At 37.3% G+C, this 19,885-nt stretch overlaps 1 protein-coding gene across 4 annotated transcripts in view; it reads left to right on the forward strand.

Moving 5' to 3' along the window:
• ZC3H8 (zinc finger CCCH-type containing 8) overlaps positions 1 to 19,510 on the forward strand; it is a 30,536-nt gene extending 11,026 nt beyond the window's left edge. Inside the window, exons 3-10 of one of the 4 annotated variants that reach the window (XR_001176231.2) lie at positions 1,878 to 2,112; positions 3,072 to 3,205; positions 5,603 to 5,725; positions 6,142 to 6,253; positions 7,398 to 7,507; positions 8,829 to 8,878; positions 14,023 to 14,257; positions 18,952 to 19,510. Coding sequence is in view for 2 of the 4 variants with exons in the window: in XM_004770994.3 (XP_004771051.1) it covers positions 1,878 to 2,112; positions 3,072 to 3,205; positions 5,603 to 5,725; positions 6,142 to 6,253; positions 7,398 to 7,507; positions 8,829 to 8,858 (744 nt within the window). In the remaining 2 variants the exon portion in view is untranslated. Of the gene's footprint in view, positions 1 to 1,877; positions 2,113 to 3,071; positions 3,206 to 5,602; positions 5,726 to 6,141; positions 6,254 to 7,397; positions 7,508 to 8,828; positions 8,879 to 14,022; positions 17,276 to 17,374; positions 17,557 to 18,951 lie in introns of those variants that run through there. The other 3 variants (XR_006606466.1, XM_004770994.3, XM_004770993.3) reach the window with 3 other exon arrangements.
• Positions 19,511 to 19,885: the final 375 nt, after the last annotated feature.

The following is a 19,885-nucleotide window of genomic DNA, read 5'->3' on the forward strand; positions in this document are numbered from 1 at the left end:
TCAGATGTACTGAATAGAATTTCATCTCTGTATTTTCCTAAGCCAAATTTTGTGGGAGCTGTTGCATAATTGAGTGATTCTCCCTGTGCCCACTAAATAAAATCAAAGGCCAGAAACAGGGTAAACATAATAATCATCACAGGAATTAGCCAACTTTTTCATAAAGGACCAGGTATCTTTCATAAAAGACCAGTGCATCTTGTTGACTTTGTGAGCTGTATTGACTCTGTCACGAATAAACAGGTATAGATAACAGGGACGTGAATGAGTGGGTGTGACTGTATTCCAGCAAAACTTTGATTAACAAAAACAGGAGGCCAGGCTGACATCTGCAGACCCCTGGCCAGATGTTATGTTTACAAGTTTGTTCTTTGGTATTGGTTTTAAAAGGTGCCCTTTTGGGGTGCCTGGGTGGCTCAGTGGGTTAAGCCTCTGCCTTCAGCTCAGGTCATAGTCTCAGGATCCTGGGATTGAGCCCCACATTGGGCTCTTTGCTCAGTGGGGAGTCTGCTTCCCCCTCTCCCTCTGCCTGCCTCTGCCTACTTGAGCTCTCTCTCTCTCTCTCTGTCAAATAAATAATTAAAATCTTAAAAACAAAACAAAACAAAACAGTGCTCTTTCTTGAAAACTTAGAGACAGGGAACTTGGTGGCCTGGTATTTTTGGATTGGTTAAAAGTCTTGTCTGATATAATGAAGATGAGGTAGTAGTGTACATTGGGGCCCTTGTCAGGTTAGGAAACTATCTCCATTTATCTCAGACAGGGAGCAAATTCATTTCATAGGTCTATGATCAGTCCTCTGGTATACAACTCCTAGCTTTGAAGTTAACATCAAAAGTAAGCCATAAAATTGGACTACCTGGTATATTTTATAATAGTGATTCTTCTGGTTTGTTTTTTGTTTGTTTTGAGTCTACTGCCTTCATCAGTTAAGTGGAAGTAGATAAGAGTCCAGACCCCAGAGCACGGTCTGGAGCAGGATCATTGGCCAGTTTAATGGTAGACATGTTATCTCTTCCTGACATCAAAATAGGAGCCTTGTAGCACTTGGACGTTTCTTTATAAGCCTTTTAATTAAAATGTGTCATACATACTAACTGTAATTATATAACTTGATACACTTGTGTCACCAGGTGTAGACCTGTATACCAGCGTTTGGACGTTCTTGTACACAAAATACTTTAAGTTGTCTGCTGTGATCATCTCAGGCTGACTCAGGGTCAGCTGCCATACCCAGCTTCCTGTTCCTGTGGGCACCTGTGCTCGCTTCTGTTGCCTTGGGGTTGCTGCACCAAAAGAGTTAGAAAACTCTTTCTGAAAGTAAAGTTAACTTGATTACAGAGAACTGGGCAGTTCTTTGTTCCTTGTCATCTGTGTGAGCCACCAACGCTGTGAGTTACAGGAAAAATAATGGGCTTTGCTATCAGTGATGTATTTTAGTATAGTGGATTTTCAGTTGGGCCATTAGAGTTTACTTACTCTTTTATGAAGTGTTGAGTTATTGAATTAAACCATTTGAAAGCATAGTTGATACAGAGGGAGAAATAAAACATGAAGTATAATACTGTAGTTCAGTCAAATAAATTAAATAATTAAGATTTGGGGGTTTACTCTTTTAATTCAGGAAAGCATTACTGAATTCAGAATTTCCATCAAATTTTTTTCAAGGATGGATATGTTCTGTTGGTTTTTGTTTTGTTTTTAGTTCTGGAACATTTAAAAAATGTAAGAGTGGAAACAATAGTATACAAACCCCTATATATCATCACCCAACCTCAGCAATGATCAGTTCATGGCCAGTCTTTATTTCTTCTTTATAACCAAATTGTTTTGAATCATGCCAGCTTTTTAAAATTGGAAATTTGATTTTTACTTAGTTTAGGCACTTTGGGAACTCCACAACATCCCCGAAGAATTTGCAATATAGAAAATCAAGAAGTAAGGACTATGATGTGTATAGTGATAATGAAACCTGCAGTCAGGAATCAGAAGATAATTTTGCTAAAGAACTTCAGCAGTATATACAAGCTAAAGAAATGGCAAATGCTGCTCAATCCTTACCATTTCCTGAAGAATCAGTGAAGAAAGAGGGAGTGAAGGATACCCAGAAAGGTAAGGGTGAAACTATTTTGTCATTTGAAGTTTATATAGACAGTCAGTCACAGTTGTCCGTAAGTGGACTGGGGTTTGGGGAGGGGGAGAGTTTCTTCTGCATTTTATTTCAAAGTAAGATCATGCTTTCCTTAGGTATTTACGCCAGATGTGAGCTTGCACGGCCTGAGATGCCCACTCCACCCCCCAAGCCTGGCGGTTCAGTGTACAAATGCAGAGTTTACAGGAGGGTTATCAAAGCCCATGACTGCTTTGAAAGGGAGAAGGCTAAATCCGTGGCCTCTGCATATATGAAGGACAAGATGTGCCTGTTTATATTGCTCTCAGTTTAGAGAGGAATTGACTTAATGTCTGATACTGTGGTGTGTCAGACTATATATTCTTTTAGATTACTAAAATAAAATATATTCTTTTAGATGACTAAAATGAAATTTAGTCGTAGGTATGAGGACAAATGACAGCTACGGAAGACATTAATCTCCGTTTTACTGCCTTTTTTGGGGGGGATTCTCTTATTTTATTTTCTAACGTAATCTGTGCACTCAGTGTGGGGCTTAAACTCACAATCCCTGGATCGAGAGTTGCACGCTCTACTGACTGAGCCAGCCGGGCTAAATCCGTGGCCTCTGCATATATGAGAACATTGTTTGTATGTAGAAGGTTTTCAGTGAAAACCCTGACAGTATTATATAAGGTAATTTTAAACATTTGAAGCTTTTGCTGCTAGAGTGCTATGGCAATTCCTAGTTAGCTCCATAACACTCTGAACCCTTCAAAAGGATCTGGCTTATGGCAAGCAAGAGTCAGACGCTTAAGCAACTAAGCCACCCAGGCGCCCCTATAGAGTGTACCTTAGAGTAACCTGCTGTTGTGCCTTCATGTTCTCATAAATTAAAATTAAACTTTTAACACTTAGTGTCTAAGATTTAAACACATAAGATTAATTTTCTTGTTTTCAGCTGTTAAACAAAATAGTAAAAACCCAAAAGCTGCCCAGAAGAATGGTAAACAGAAGAAAATGAAGCGAAAACGGGCTGGCGCGGACCAGAAAGGATCCAACGCTTCCTTGCAGAACAGAAGCTCACAGGAACAGGTCGGTACAAGAGTGCAGGCGTGCGGAGGACACTTACTTGCTGCAGAGTTTTTAATCTTACACCACCATGACGAGCCACAGAACAAGGGTTCTCTGATGGTGAAAAATCTCCTCACCGTCAGTGGGCTCTCCCATGTTCTTTGCTGTCACTGTCACAGCTGCCTTCCCTCTCGCTCACCCTGGGTTAAGCCTTGGTGTTGTCCCTGTTTACTTCAGTACGTGCAGATGATTCCCTTGATTTTAGACTGTTGTACTGTCAATGACTGGAAAAACAGGGGAAGCAGGGAGAAGATAAAGAGCCCAAGGGAGCACTTCAAAAGTCACAGAGTCTTATAGAGTTTCTACTGTTGCGGTTCCTGTGGACATGAAAAAGGAGTATTTCTGAGCGTTGACCTTATAAAACACCCCAACCCTCCTGGTATTTTGATTTTGTTCTTTAGAACTTCCTCTTCCTTATGTGGTCCATATACACTATGGAGTATTAATGCCTCCATCAGCAAGGATGAATACCCAGCTTTTGTAGCAACATGGAAGGGACTGGAAGAGATTATGCTGAGTGAAATAAGTCAAGCAGAGAGAGTCAATTATCATACGGTTTCACTTATTTGTGGAGCATAACAAATAACATGGAGGACAAGGGGAGATGGAGAGGAGAAGGGAGTTGAGGGAAATTGGAAGGGGAGGTGAACCATGAGAGACTATGGACTCTGAAAAACAACCTGAGGGTCTTGAAGGGGCGGGGGGTAGGAGGTTGGGGGAACCAGGTGGTGGGTATTAGGGAGGGCACGGATTGCATGGAGCACTGGGTGTGGTGCAAAAACAATGAATACTGTTACGCTGAAAAGAAATAAAAAATTAAAAAAAAAAAAAAAAAGAACTTCCTCTATCTTGGTCTGCGGATGTTTTCAGGATAGGACAATAAGGACTCTGCTTTTCTGAGAGCTCCTAAACTAACCTTTTTTCTTAGGCTTGGTCCAGAAGACAAGAGTTAGGGGTGATAAAATATTAGATCAAATATAATAGAAAAACATATTTATGTAAAAATCTTGCCTTGCTTCCCATATTTTACAAATGAGGAATCTGAAGCCCTAGGAGTTCAGGTAATTGCTCAGAGTCACACAGGGCCAGGCCACAGCTGGAACTTTATTTCCTGACCCCATCAGTATTCCCTGTGATTCTTTTGGTTTACATTGACTCAAATGATCATTCAGCAGACAGCTTTCCTACATGAGGAATGGATTATAAGCATGGTTAGAGTTTAATAACATAGTCAGATAAAACCAAGGATTTACACTGACCCATCTTTATTAGACACAATTTTGATGGTGTTAAGTGGAAATTTGACTTTATTACAAAGCAGATCACATAAATGTAGTCAGGTCCCTTCTTTGCACATACTAAATTCGTAAAACCATTCAGAAATTTGGTATTGTAAGAGCTATAAACTACACACAAGTTAACACACTAAAAATAGTTTATATTTCTGAAAAGCTAGAATGTATTATGAAATTCCCCTTTTTTATATAAAAGTCACCTTTTGTTTTTATATCTCTTTTGCCATCTTTGAGGTTTTATTTTTAGTAATGTTTGTTAACTTGAGCTGGTTATTATTCCCTCCTCTCACTCAGAGATCATCTCATTGGAATTAAAGAGCACGCTGCTTTTGGTTCACCTTACAGTTTCCAGTTTCGTCTCCATTGTTAAGAGCCTTATTCCTAGACTTCGTTAAATTTTTTTATCTGATTTTTTAAAAAGATTTTATTTATTTATTTGAGAGAATGAGAGAGAGAAAAGAGAGAGGGTTAGGGGGAGAAGCAGACTCCCTGCTGAGCAGGGAGCCCAGTGGAGGATTCGATTCTGGGACTCCAGGATCATGACCTGAGCTGAAGGCAGTCCCTTTACCAACTGAGCCACCAGGCGCCCTTTTTTTAATCTGATTTTTAAAAATGAGGGCGGGGCATCTGGGTGGCTCAGTGGGTTAAGCCTCTGCCTTCGGCTCAGTTCATGGTCTCAGGGTCCTGGGATTGAGCCCCACATCGGGGTCTGTGCTCAGGAGGGAGCCTGCTTCCCCCTTTCTCTCTGCCTGCCTCTCTGCCTTCTTGTGATCTCGCTCTCTCTCTCTTTCTGTCTGTCAAATAAATAAATAAAATCTTAAAAAAAAAATAAGGGCAGAGTATAATAAAATATTTGAATTGCACACACACTAATATTCAGTGCTGGAATACTGTTATAATTGGCAGAATATTTATTTTTTCAACTGATGTGTAAAACTTCAAGTCTTTCAAATAAAGAGTCACTTCGTAATGTTTTAAAGGTGGTTAAAATGATTTTGTGCAATGGAATAAAATATTTAAATTTCTATTTCTCACATTTAGTTGTTTGTTTTTGTTTTCAAAGGATGATAAACCTAAGGAGAAGCAGCCGCGTGTGAGAATGAGTCAGGGATTCATCAACCAACATACAGTGGAACGGAAGGGGAAACAAATTTGTAAATATTTTCTTGAAAGGAAATGCATTAAGGTATAAAAAGCTATGTAAGCAAAAATATACTAAAATGTGAAGTATAACAAAAATGTGCTAAAGCCAACTCCCATTTCCATTGGATAGTCTGAAAGCATACCTGTACATTTTTATAACTGTTTCCTTCTGGAAGATTCAACTAGAATACTTTATTGAAATATTCCTCTATGTTTTAGAAAGATACTTTTTAAAAAATGCCTTGAGTTAAAAATGTTTAGGTCTTAAGATTTTAAGCAGGTATGTGTGGTATGGTTATAAGATAGCTCTTTACGAATTAGACTGTAGTAAAAAAAAAGTTTTATACTTTAGTGTTTCTGAGACTTTCTGGAATCATTTGCTTATCTTAAGCTTAGTAATAATTGAATGACTTAACTTTGAGAATGTTAATGGCTTTTCCTTGTTCTGTTTTGGCTCAGGGAGACCAGTGTAAATTTGATCATGATGCCGAGATAGAGAAGAAAAAGGAAATGTGTAAATTTTATGTACAAGGATATTGTACCAGAGGTGAAAACTGCCTATATTTGCATAATATCCTTTATCACAAAATATAATAACTACTTTTTCTAAATATTTACATGAACATTTTAAATACATGTTATTTTCAATGAAACCCATGTTTTAGCTATGGTAAAATTATGTTATCCAAGCCCAACTCAGTATCAGAGTGGTTAACTGTGTAGGTTGTTTTTTTTTTTCCCAAAGAAAGAAAAGATGGATTCTTTAGCAATTCTCTCAAATCAAGATCATTCACCTGGGTATAGATAACAGCAGGTTCATGAGACCTATTCAGCCCCCAGAAAGACTGTCAGAATTTCTGCTGTGACATTAACTAATTGTATTTATATTCACGTAAGTTACTTTGTTATTGTTGTTGTTCTTTAATGATCTTATTTTTAAGTAGTCTCTGCAACCAATGTGGGACTCAAATTTACAACTCTGCAATCAAGGGTTGCATGCTCTATGACTGAGCCTGCTAGGTGCCCTCATCTAAACTACTTCAAAAAAAGGAGGAGGAGGAATTACATAATTTGGGAGTACTTATTTTCTATATATTCTATACCAAATAGAGGTTAATTGTCTCTTAGTTTGGAAAATAACCCTAACTCTCAGTGCAAATGGTACAGACATGTTGTGAAAACATGAAACATAAACCTTTTAGGGTAATAGCACCTTTGGGCACCACAAAAGTTGTTTTCCATCAGTCATTCAATAGAAGGAATCTCAATACTAACTTGAGCGTTTTTTCCTAGAAAATAATATTGAAGTTGTTTAATTGATCCTATTTTAAACAAGCCTTATATCTGAAGGATTCAGATTTGTGAGGCCTATCATTGTTATTGATTTTAATTTCCCCACCCCAAAAGAATGCTTTAAAGTATTTGAAATACACAGCCTTTTCTTAAATCGGTGAAATATGCTGGTAGTTTATTGTGAAAATGGATATGAAGGAAAAGCATCCTGTGATAGCCATTAAACTGAATTTATATAGTTATTCTAAAATTAGATGTTTCATGTAATGCAGTTAGTATTCTACTGTCTCATATTTTAAATAGAGATTTTAGTGTTTTTACTATTAGGGAAGACCTTTATAGAGGGCAAATAAAGTCAGTAAATTAATAACAAAATATTTTAATTGGATTAAACATGTTCTCTTTCTTAACATTTGGATTACATGAATATCCTTGCAAGTTTTACCATACAGGAACAAAGTGTTATCAGGGTGAATATTGCAAGTTTTCACATTCTCCACTGACTCCTGAAACACAAGAATTGTTGGCCAAAGTAAGTACAATTTTAATTTTTGTTTTTCTTTTTTAAAGAGAATGTTTGAACTAAAGACTAACTTTGAACTAAGAATTTTGAAAATACACTCTTCTTTAAGGTTACCATAGGGGATGTATTAGGACTGACAGTCTTAGAATTTAATTCCATATAGAAAATTAATATTCATATATATATATATATATATATTTTGTAGCTTAAAGGAAAATTTATACTTACTGCTGGTGAGAACATTCCAGTTTATACTAATACAAGCAATAAGTATAAATTGAATGTTCTTAAAACCTTCAATGTAGTTAGCAACCTTGGTAGCCAAGCTAACCAAAGGAAAACAAAATAAATAGGAGAACTAGTACTCCTGTTACAATCTTAGAAGGAAAGCAAAGAATCACTGGATGGTAAATATTTCTAGAGTTACACATACTCAAGTAGTTATTTCAAAAGTTTTCTTTACCAGGCGCCTGGGTGGCTCAGTCGGTTAGGCATCTGCCTTCAGCTTGCCGTGATCCCACAGTCCTGGAATTGTTGGGCTCTCTGCTCAGTGTGGGAGCCTGCCACTTCTTTCTTTGCCCACTTCTCATGCTCGCTCGCTCTCTCTGTCTCTCTTTATCTCTCACTCATATACATAAAATCGTTAAAAATTTCTTTTTCTTCAAATACTCTTTCAGGGCACCTGGGTTTCTCAGTGGGTTAAGCCTCTGCCTTCGGCTCAGGTCATGATCTCAGGTTCCTGGGATTGAGTCCCTCATTGGGCTCTCTGCTCAGCAGGAAGCCTGCTTCCCCACCCCCTCTCTCTCTACCTGCCTCTCTGCCTACTTGTGATCTGTCTGATTTATAAATAAATCTTTAAACAAACAAAAAAACCTTTTTCAATGAGGAAAGATAACTGAAAAATAAGTAATTTATATTCTTTCATTTGCTATGTGTTAATTGGAATTAGTGTCTTCAAAATTAAATTGAAATATAGGGGAAAATAAAAGATTCTCCTAGAACCAAGCCATACCATCTTGTGGCAGAAAGTTCTCTTGAGTAATACAGATATTAGAAAGTCAAATGTACTTATTTCTGGATATTTTTAGGTTGTAAAAATGAAGGCTTACCCTGGAATTAAAAGTCATACCAAATATTTTGTTGTTACTATGAAATATATATGAAAAAAAGATAGATATAAAAGTTGTCTTTCAGGCCTCATTGTAAACATTAAGTGATTACTAGGATAAATAGTGTTGGACTCACTAGACAGTGCTAAGAGCATTATGATGTACCTGAATTAGACATTGATGCATAAAAATGATTGTGTGATTTTTTTTTTTCATATTAGGTTTTGGATACTGAAAAGAAGTCATCATGAAAATAAAAGGCATAAAAAAGGTAAATTTAGCTTTTAGCACATTTCCTTTTTGTTCTCTGAAACATCTGTAGAAATTGGCTTGGAAACATAGGACTTTTCAATTTTCTAAAATAGAAATCTTTTTCTTTATCTTCCCCTGCTAACAAATTATAAAATATTTGCTACCTATGCATGGATATTTATGTCCATGTCCTTGGGCCTACTTCCCTCTCTTAGTTTGTCACTATCTTTTGTAGTTTTATCCTCCTCTTTTGTTTCTCTGTAGACTTAGCAAGTGTGTGTGATCCGTGAAATAGTGTATTTGGTTTTGTGTTTGGATTTTATTTTAACAATAAATATTCTATGTACTCATTTATGTATTTATGTGACTTGCTATTTTCACTCATCATTACACTTCTTTTTTGGTGGGGGGTGGAGAGAGAGAGAGGGAGGGCAAGCCAGGGAGCAGGGGAGAGGGGCAGAGGAAGAGGGAGAGAGAATCTCAAGCAGGCTCCATGCCCAACTTGGAGCCGGATGCAGGGCTTGATCTCATAACCCTGAGATTATGACCTGAGGTGAAATCAAGAGTCAGATGCAGAACCAGCTGAGCCACCTAAGTGCCCCTCAACATTTTGTTTCTAGATTCATACATGTGGATACACATAGCTCTTATTCATTAATTTATACTTTCATATAGCATTTCATTCTATGAATATGTTAAAATTTATTTGGTCATTCATCTACTGATGGGCACTTAGGTTATTTTCAATTTTTTAAATATAAGGTACTGTTTTGTTTTTTTTTTAATTTTTTTTTAAAGATTTTATTTATTTATTTATTTGACAGACAGAGATCACTAGTAGGCAGAGAGGCAGGCAGAGAGAGAGAGGAAGGGAAACAGGCTCCCTGCTGAGCAGAGAGCCCGATGCGGGGCTCGATCTCAGTACCCTGGGATCATGACCTGAGCTGAAGGCAGTGGCCTAACCGACTGAGCCACCCAGGCGTCCCATCTCATTCATATTTTTAAACTTGATTTTTCTATTTGAATAAAAAACTTTGCTGATTTCTCTTTTAAAGTTGATAATCTGAGTAAGGTTTTCTGGACTTTTTTGTAGACATACATCTGCATATAATGATTTTTATTCCTTCTGCAGTTCTTATTTATTTTTATTTTTCTTGTCTTGTTGACTAAGCCTTATAGTACAAGATTTAAGAACAGCTGTGTTGAAGTGTACATTATATATAATGCACTCATTTTAAGTGTACACCTCAGTTATATTAAGTATATTCACACTGTTTTGCATCCAGTCTTCAGAACCTTTTCATCTTGCAAATGAAATTCTGAACCCATTTAACAGTAACTACCCATTCCCTCCCTCCCCCAAGCCCTTGGCAACCACCATTCTTCTTTATGTCTCTGATTTTGATGACACCAGATACCTCATGTAAGTGGGATCCTAGAATATTTGTCTTTTTTGTGACTGGCTCATTTCCCTTAACAGTATCTTCAAGGTTCATTAATGCAGCATGTGTCAGGATGTCCATCCTTTTTCAGGCTGAGTAATATTCCATTACTCAGTAATATATTATTCCTATTACTCATATTGCATACTGAGTAATATTCCATATTTAAAATGTATCTCCACATTTTGCTGAACCATTCATCTGTTGATGGTTACTTGGAGTGCTTCCGTGTTTTAACTGTTGTGAATAATGCTGTTATGAACATGACGTACAAATATCTTTTTGAAACTCTCCTTTCAATTTTGGGTGTATGTGCGGAAGTAGAATTGTTGGGCCATGTGTTAATTCTGTTCTTAATTTTTTTGAGGAACCACCATACTGTTTCCCATAGTAGCTTTACCATTTACATTCCCACCACAAGTACACAGGATGCCTATTTCCCCACGTTCTCACCAACACTTGTTACTTTCTTTTTCTTTTTTTATTTGATAGTAGCCATTCTAATGGGTATGAGGTAGTAGGCATCTCATTGTAGTTACAATTTGCATTTTCCTGATGATTAATGATGTTGAGCATCTTTTCATGTGCTTATTGGCCATTTGTGTATCATCTTTGGAGAAATTCAAAGACTGTTCAAGTCCTTTGCACAATTTTGAATAGGGTTTTTGTTGTTTTAGAGAGTTCTCTAAATATTCGGGATTTTAATCACTTATGATAACATGACTTGCAAATATTTTCTCCCATTTTGTAAGTTGCCTTTTCACTCTGTTGATAGTGTTTTTTGATGTACAAGATTTTTAAATTTTCATGAAATCCAGTTTGTCTTTTTTTTTCTTGTGCTGTTTCTGCCTTTGGTCTCATATTCAGGAAATCACTGCTGAACCCAATGTTGTCAAACTTTTATCCTGTCTCTTTTTCCTAAGAGTTTTATAGTTCTAGCTCTTAGTTTAAGTCTTTAATTCATTTTGAGTTATTGGATGAAGAGATATAGGAGATAGAAGAGAGAAAACTTTTTAAGTCTTTGATTTTTAAGTCTAATTCATTTTGGGTTTAGGAAGTGTTACAACTTCATTCTTTTGCATTTAGATACTCAGTTTTGCCAGTCCCATTTGTTGAAAAGACTGTCATTTCCCCATTGAATGACTTTGGCATCCTTGTCAAAAATTATTTGACTGTGTGTGGGAAGGTTTATTTCTGAGCTCTGTATTCTATTCCATTGGTTTTATATATGTTTGTTTTTATGCCAGTACCATATTATTTGATTATTATAGATTTATAGTCAGTTTTGAAATTTAGAAGTGTGAACCTCAACTTTGTTCTTTTTTAAGATTATTTTTGGCTATTTGAGGCCTGTTGAGATTCCATATGAATTTTAGGTTGGACTTTTGTTTCTGCCAAAAGTGTTACGATTTTGATAGTGAATGCACTGATGCCATAGATCACTTTGGGCACTATTGACAACTATATTAAGTCTTTCCGATTCATGAACATGGGGTGCCTTTGCATTTATTTATGTTTTTATCTTCTTTCAGAAATGTTTTGTAGTTTTCATTGTACAAGCCTTTCACCATCTTGGTTAAATTTCCTAAGAATTTTATTCTCTTTGAGGTATAGTGAATGGAATTGTCTTCTTGACTTCCTTTTCAGATTGTGTGTAATTTGTGTACAGAAATAGAACTGATTCTTATGTGTTGACTTTATATCCTCCTGGTTTGTTGAATTCGTTTATTAGTTCTTTTTTTTTTAAGATTTTATTTATTTATTTGATGGACAGAGATCACAAGTGGACAGAGAAAGAGGAGGAAGCAGGCTCCCTGCTGAGCAGAGAGCCTGATGAGGGACTCGATCCCAGAACCCTGGGATCCTGACCTGAGCCAAAGGCAGAGGCTTTAACCCACTGAGCTACCCAGGCGCCTCTTGTTTATTAGTTCTAACAAAAAGTATTTTTGTGGAAGCTTTAAGGTTTCCTACTTATAGATCATAGATTATACATGTAAATTATAGATAGATAGATAAATGTTTTCTTAACATGATAAAATATATTATACCTTAATAAGAAAGTAAGCGTCATACTTAATGGGGAAACAATGGAGGCATTTCTACTAGAAGTGTTTATGTCCAGTGGGACTGTCTAGTTTCTGAAAGTTGAATAGAATTTCCCTCTGAAAACATCTATATGTGGTGCTGGTTTCATTTAAGAATGTCCTTGATGAAACAGTAAAGATTATTAATGTTAAACCTCAGTTCTTGGTATGTCTTGTCGATATTATGTATAGTGAAATGGAAAGACATATAAAGTATTTCTACCTACTGAGTGGTATTCTCAAGGAAAAACATTTGTGTGCTTTTATCTTAATTGCAAGCTGAATTAGCTGTATTTTTTCATGAATACTCAAAATCAACTAAGGGGCAGACTTTTTTTTTTCAGATGTAGACGTTCAGCAGGTACTTTTTCACAAATGAATGCAATTACCCCATTACTTCAAGGAAAGTAACTGAAAATATTCGTTATCAATGATAGAATTCTCGCTTTTGAGCAAAAATTATAATTTGGAACATTTGATCTATCTCTCTGAGCGTGATTGCTTTCCTATACTTTTTGTCAGAGTGGTTGGTAATATTAAAGACTATGATATTTTAAAATGTGGTGTTTTAAATAATGTATAATGAAACATTTGAAAGGTATGCATAAATTAGTAAGCTAATATTTCCAAATAAATAATGCACGGTGTTTCAAAATTATGCATGGGTTAAACATCCATCCAACCTACAATATAAATTATTGTGTTTTAATAACAGTACAAAAATTTCCTTCTTGGGGCACCTGGGTGGCTCAGTGGGTTAAAGCCTCTGCCTTCGGTTCAGGTCATGATCCCAGGGTCCTGGGATCGAGCCCTGCATCGGGCTCTCTGCTTGGCAAGGAGCCTGCTTTCTCCTCTCTTTCTGCCTGCCTCTCTGCCTACTTGTGATCTCTGTCAAATAAATAAATAAAATCTTTAAAAAATAATAATAATAGAATACCACCTTTAAAAAAAATTTCCTTCTTGTGGTTTCAGATTTATATTGTAACTGGAAATTTGGTTGCGTTTGCTTTTAGTATGTGTTTGCTCACCACTTTATTTTTTAGCTTTTCTGAATAAGTTTTAGCTTTTCTCATGTGGAGTATATAATATGGTTGGGTTTTGTTCTGTGAGCCAAATATAAAATCCTTTACTTCCTTTGATAAGTGAATAATTCACATTTATTGAAATGACTGAACGTTTGGGTTCGTTTCTCTCATTTTATAGTATAGTTGCTGTGTAAATTATGTTACATTTGTGTGTTTTCCCAATATGATGCATTTTCTTGTTTTTCTCTTTTATGTATTTTGCTTTTCTTCATCTCCTTTTTATCCTTTTGTTCTTTTTACACTTTTATCCAATAAATCTTACTAAGTTTCCATTAAAATCTCTGCTGTCTTGTAATATAGTTTACATTTTTTATATGATCTCTTTTTTGTATCATTTCTGAGGTCAACTCTTGTTTCATTACTGGCATTTTTTTGTTCAATTTTTGTCTTAGTTTTTGAATTTTAATTCAGGATATTTAATTCAGTTTGGATTTTTGTGTTACAGTTTACTGCTGCTGCATGGCTGCATGGGGAAGGGAGTAGGGGTGGATAAGTTGGTAATTTTCACTGGCTGATGTGTTTTGTTGTTGGGTTTTTTTTTTTTTTCTGTAGTTTTGTATAGATGAAGAATACTTATGCCTACACCCGTTCAAGACTGTTGATTTGGAGTGGTTTACAAGAGTCCTCATTTAAAGCGCCCTCTTGTGTTGGTATGATGTTGTGCACCTTCTTTAATGGACGGTGTGGAGAGGACAGAATCTAGTGTACGAGTGAGGGAATTAGTCTTCACCAAGATACTCCAGCCGGTGGAACAAGAGGGGAGCATATATGGCAGAGATGCTGGCTGGTAGGTCAACTTTGTGGTACTGAATTGCAGAAGTCTTTTCTGATTGAGTTTTGTTAATAAAATAGAAAGAAAGGTTAACCTGAGTGAGGATGGATGAAGAGATAGAGGAGATCGAAGAGAGAAAACTGTTAAGTTTCTCTAAGAAGACACTGGGATAATAGGTAGATGATGACTATAGTTAGATCTTTTCATGTTGTTAAATACATTTGCAACATATTTTTAATGGTTGCTCATAATTTTGTTTTATGGCTTAAATTATGGTTTTGTGATTTTTTTTTTAAACCACTTTCCTGTTTTTTCCAATATCTTACTATTGTAAATAAAATGGAACAATGCCTCTTGCTATGCCATTCCTATACTTGGAGTTCTTAACTTTTTTTGTTGTTAAGGCATGAGAATGGTTATTTTTTCATTGGTTCATAAACTGTAGTGAAATTGTACACTTGTGTAAAATGTAAATTTTAGAAGTGTGATGATATGTTTAACATGATAGTCAAAAGCAAAATTCTCCAAGCACAAATCACGAAATCCTAAATATGCACTTTTATATAGTGGTACTGATTATTATTAGAACAATACTGGAAGACTGAAACTGTCATCATCATATTGTTTTATTGGTGGGAAGACTAATAGCATCACTGACTTGCTGTATATAGAGTATACCAAAGGTAGCAAATTTTTAGCAAAGTTCTATTTGAAAATATGAGTCAGTTACTTTGCTTGTAACGTAATCCTGCTAAAGCAGGAAAGAGAATTGTGGGTACTTCCAGCAGAGGTTTATCAGACAAGGCCTAGGAAAGGAAGAAACCAGGATAGTTCTGGGCCATTAGCATTGGCAGTCTATGAGCTAGGAGGGAGTCCTCTCTTCACGCCCCAAGGTTGCTTGGTTCACTCCCTGGCAGTGGCTAGGGAGAAGGTAAGATGATGCACTAGAAGCTGCCAGAGGAAGTGACAGAGGAGAGAGGCTGAGTTGATATTTCAGAAGGATCCATTACAAAAGTCTTCAATAATTTAATGAAATTGTGCAAAGGAGCGATTATATTACTTGTAGAATGGATACTTTCTAGTTTTTAAACATCACATACAATTCAGAGGATTTCCAGATCCTGTCATAGCTCACAATTTTAGAAGGGCAATTTTATAGCAAACCTGTATGTAAATTAACATTGGTCAGCAATAAGCTAGCACTTGTGCATACTTATCATCTGTGGGCACTGTGCTATTTTATTTAAACTGTTTAACTTTCTTATTTAAGCCATATTACTCTATGAGATAGATAATGGGGTCAAAGGCATAGAAAAGAGAATAAATAGGAACATTTACCTTCTATTTTTTCTATTTCCATGAACCTTGAAAATACTTATATTTGATCTTCTATGACAGTTTAACAATTTATTTCTGTTAGGGTCCGTAATCAAAGGAGCAAGACTGATACAAAGCTAAGGTCAAGCAAAGCTTTATTTTGCGCCAAGCATCGAGAATCAAACCAACTGGTCAGGACCATCTCTTACATAGAGGCGACCCCTCCCAGCCTCACAGACTAACTTTTATAGAAGTGGTTGAGCCTGACTATACAGAGGTGGCTGTTAGGGTCCGTAATCAAAGGAGCGAGACTGATACAAAGTGAAGGTCAGGCAAAGCTTTATTTCGTGCCAAGCATCGAGAATCATACTGACCCGTCAGGGCCGTCTCTTGCAAAGAGGCGACCCCTCCCAGCCTCACAGACTAACTTTTCTAGAGGTAGTTTAGCCAGGCTATACACAGGTGGCCAATTGAATTTCAATTCACCCTAGTGGATATATGCACGCCCCACTGATTGGATGTCTTTTATCCAGCCTGCCCCGCCCACACTCAGGTGACCAGTTGAGTTTCAATTCACCCTAGTTGATATACATGTACCCCACTGATTGGATGTCTTTTATCCCGCCTGCCCCGCCCTTGTATCTAGGCTTTGCAAGCAAATTCCTCTGGGAGGGGCAGGGTCAATACAAGTTCACCGCAACAAAATGGCACCCTCTGGCCAACCAGGCCCTTACAGTGGCCAATGAGATTGAAATAGAGAAAACTACACAGTCATGCTAGGTCAGCAACACACAGAGAAAAGTGCACAGTCATGCCAGGTCACACATGGGTGGCCAATTGAATTTCAATTTACCCTGGTAGATATATGCGTCCCTCCCTGATTGAATGTTTCCACCTGGCCTGACCCACCCTTGTATCTGGGCTTTGCAAGTAAGTTCCTCTCGGAGGGGCAGGGCCAATCTAAGTTCACTGCATAAACACAAAATGGCTCCCTCTGGCTAAGTAGGCCCTTACAATTTCCTTATAATGTTACCTCATGTACAGTTCAATACTGGTGAGGTATAAATGTTTACCTGTAAAGTTCATGTATGAGAAAAAGATAATTTTATATTCCAAGTGACACTACCCATCTCACTTGTAAATTTAGGAGACCAAGCAGAGGTTTGAGGGATTGAGAAGTCAGAGAAGTTTAAAAAAAGCTCTTATTTTACAACTCCTTGATGAGGCAAACATATTTGTGTCAGTGAAATCTCTTAACTTCGTTAAATCAAGTTGAGGAGAGACCTCAATGTGTTCTCCCCAGTGTGCCCTTCATAGCTAAGGCAGCCATTAGGCTGTGAGTGTCTTACATCCGGGTTATCATTGCATCCTAAGGCGCATTCTCCTGCGCCCATTTTCCACTTTTGGCTCTCCAGTTCACTCTCTTTTCCTCAGTGAGAGCCCATTTCCCAGTGTCCTGCTTCAACCATGTCCCCCCGCCCCGAGCAGTACCCAATCAAGATCCATTTGTCCACCAGCCTTCAGTGCCCTGCGGTATGTCCATCTCAGCCGTACCATGTTTAGTTCCTGCTACCTTGTGCTCCTCGCTGCTGCGCCTCTTGGTTTCTTTCTATGAGGGAAATGTCCCTGACCCTTGATGCAGCTCTAGGCGGTTACATGAGCACTAAAACCAGAATCACTAAAAAAAAAAAAAAAAAATCTGGACCAGAAGAAATGTAAGACCATTGTGATAGGAAAATCTGTACATGGGTTTCTGCATCATTTGGCCAGCGTGGTTATCTTGACTATATTAAATTTATCTCTGATCTTTTTTAGAGCCGAAACAAAAAGGAGGACGTAGTATCTTTTTAACTTCTCATTATCAGAAAGGAGGTGGGATATAAAACACCTCTCTTTACAATTCATGTAAACAGGGCGCCTGGGTGGCTCAGTTGGTTGGACGACTGCCTTCGGCTCAGGTCATGATCCTGGAGTCCTAGGATCGAGTCCCGCATCGGGCTCCCAGCATCATGGGGAGTCTGCTTCTCCCTCTGACCTTCTCATCGCTCATGTTCTCTCTCTCAAATAAATATAATTCATGTAAACAGTTCTTATGTGGGTCTATTTCATGAGTAGAATGAACACAATTTTCATTTCTAAGATTCTGGGTGGCAGGTTTCATATAACTTTTTTTTGTGGTCAGTTGCTGAAAGCCACAAGACAGTAAAACTCAATTTTTTTCAGTTGGTAAGATAATAGAAGTCGAGTTTGTAGTCGTTTGGTGTTTTGATTTGATCTCATTGTAGAACTTAAGGAATTCAGACACAGAGGTATTAAATGACTTGCTGGTTGTCTCAGTAGGCTTCCTGACTTCCAGCACAAGTGTCTCACTCCATTGACTGGTTTTGCCAAGCATAGCCACTGGAGGGTTGCTTTCAAAGATTTCTTCTGAGCTCTTGCTTGTTGAGGTCAAAATATTATGACTTGGTGATCTGGCCTACAGAATATGGGGCTCATACTGACAATTAGAAGCATACGTTTGGGGTTTAAGGAGATCAGAATATCTCAGGTTAAACACCTGCCGAATGCTAGGATTATACATGTGAAATCTTTTTTAATAACTTATAATCCTGTACTGGGGATTATTATAGCAATAGTCATTGTTATTATTATTTACAGACAGGAAACCATATTTGTAAGAAGGCATTATCTGCCTTGAGTCTCCATAGCTTATCTGCTTTTCCTTTCCTCCTCCATTTTATCATCTTGCCTTGTAGATGGTGGGCTCTGACTTAAACCCTTAAGGTTGTATCAACAAAGATCTAAAGTTGTGGTTCTCAACCTTGACTTAGCATTGGAATCTTTTTAAAGGGAAATTTAAAAAACACTCACACACACAAACACAAAACAGTGATGCCTGGGGCCTACTCTCAGAAATTCTGATTTTCTTTTGGCAGTGGAGGGGGCAGGGTATAGGGAGGCCTGGGGTGCGGACATGAGATTTTTGGTAGCTCCTAGGTGATTCGAAAGCATAGCCAAGGTTGAAAACCACTGGTCTCAACAACTAATGGAAGTGCCCATCCTTGCCAGTAGCTGGTTTAGGCTTGAAATATGAATCCTTGTCCTTAGTGTACACTTACGGGAAAGTTAACCTCTCTTGAGACACACGAGGTTAGACATTGCCATGTCTAAATGTGACACCAGGACAGATGGAGCTATCTTATGACCTCAAGGGGAGCTAGCTTACCAGCTGAAGGTGACAGAGAAGGAAGCTGGGTCCTTAATAACAACTGACCCATGGAATTTCTCAGTCTTAGAAGATATCAACCTTCACATTTCGTGTTATACTACATGAGAAATACATTTTCTTTACTCTATAAGCCATTTTGATTTGAGTTCCCTGTTACCTGCAGCCAAAGGCAAGCTGATAAATGTGAGTCAAGAATCAAACCTCCATTCATCTGTCCAAAGTTCATGTTTCTCCCTGACAACCTTCTTCACTGGAGACAGTGTTCCTTCAGGCATGGAGCAGTAACTGGGAAGCAAGAGGTAAATTTAAAGGAAAGGAGAAAATGTATATTTTGGGTCTGGAGGGATAAGATGCCCAACTCAATTCAAAGTGGGGTTGATTCCCATAAAATTTGTAACACTCTCCACATGATTTAAAAATAAAGTAAGAAAAAAGGGTGTATCTTTAGTTGCTATGTGTCATTCTGGGATATGTGTTTATTTTCATAGTTAATATCTCTGTATTTGGAATGTATTTTATAGTTGATGGAATATCACATTTTACTCAGCAGGTTATTTTTTCTTACTGATGCATAAAAAATGATGGATCTTACTGATAAGTTAGTGACATTTAGATTTGATTGAATGTAATTTTTAAATTGAATTTATGTATGTATTATAGTCAAAAGTTTACTGTAAGATAAACTTATGAAATTTATTTTGGATTAATAAATTATTAAAACAAGTTTTTTTTATGAAAAAGAGTGGTTCCCTGTCTCTGAACTTCCCCTCCCCTCTTTGTGGTAGTCAGAATTCTAAGATGGCTCCCAAGATTCTTTGCTTCTGGTGTACATGACCTGTTTAACCGCTACCCTCTGGTCATTACCGTGTAACGGATTTCACTCCGATGATTATCTTACATTATGGGTCAAAGATGAAGTGGTTTTACTTCTGAAATGATTGAAGTCTTAAATCAGTTGGTTTGGAGTTTAATCAAAAGGGAGATATTCCCAGGTGAGCCTAAGCTATAATCGTATGAACACTTAAAAGTGACTGGGTGCTTCCTGAAGCCAAAGATTAGAAGGGAGCTTCTCCTCCTGGCCTCGAAGAAATTGGTTG

This window comes from Mustela putorius, unplaced genomic scaffold (assembly GCF_011764305.1).
Source record: "Mustela putorius furo isolate JIRA1106 unplaced genomic scaffold, ASM1176430v1.1 tig00000281_pilon_pilon_pilon, whole genome shotgun sequence".
Classification (NCBI taxonomy): domain Eukaryota; kingdom Metazoa; phylum Chordata; class Mammalia; order Carnivora; family Mustelidae; genus Mustela; species Mustela putorius.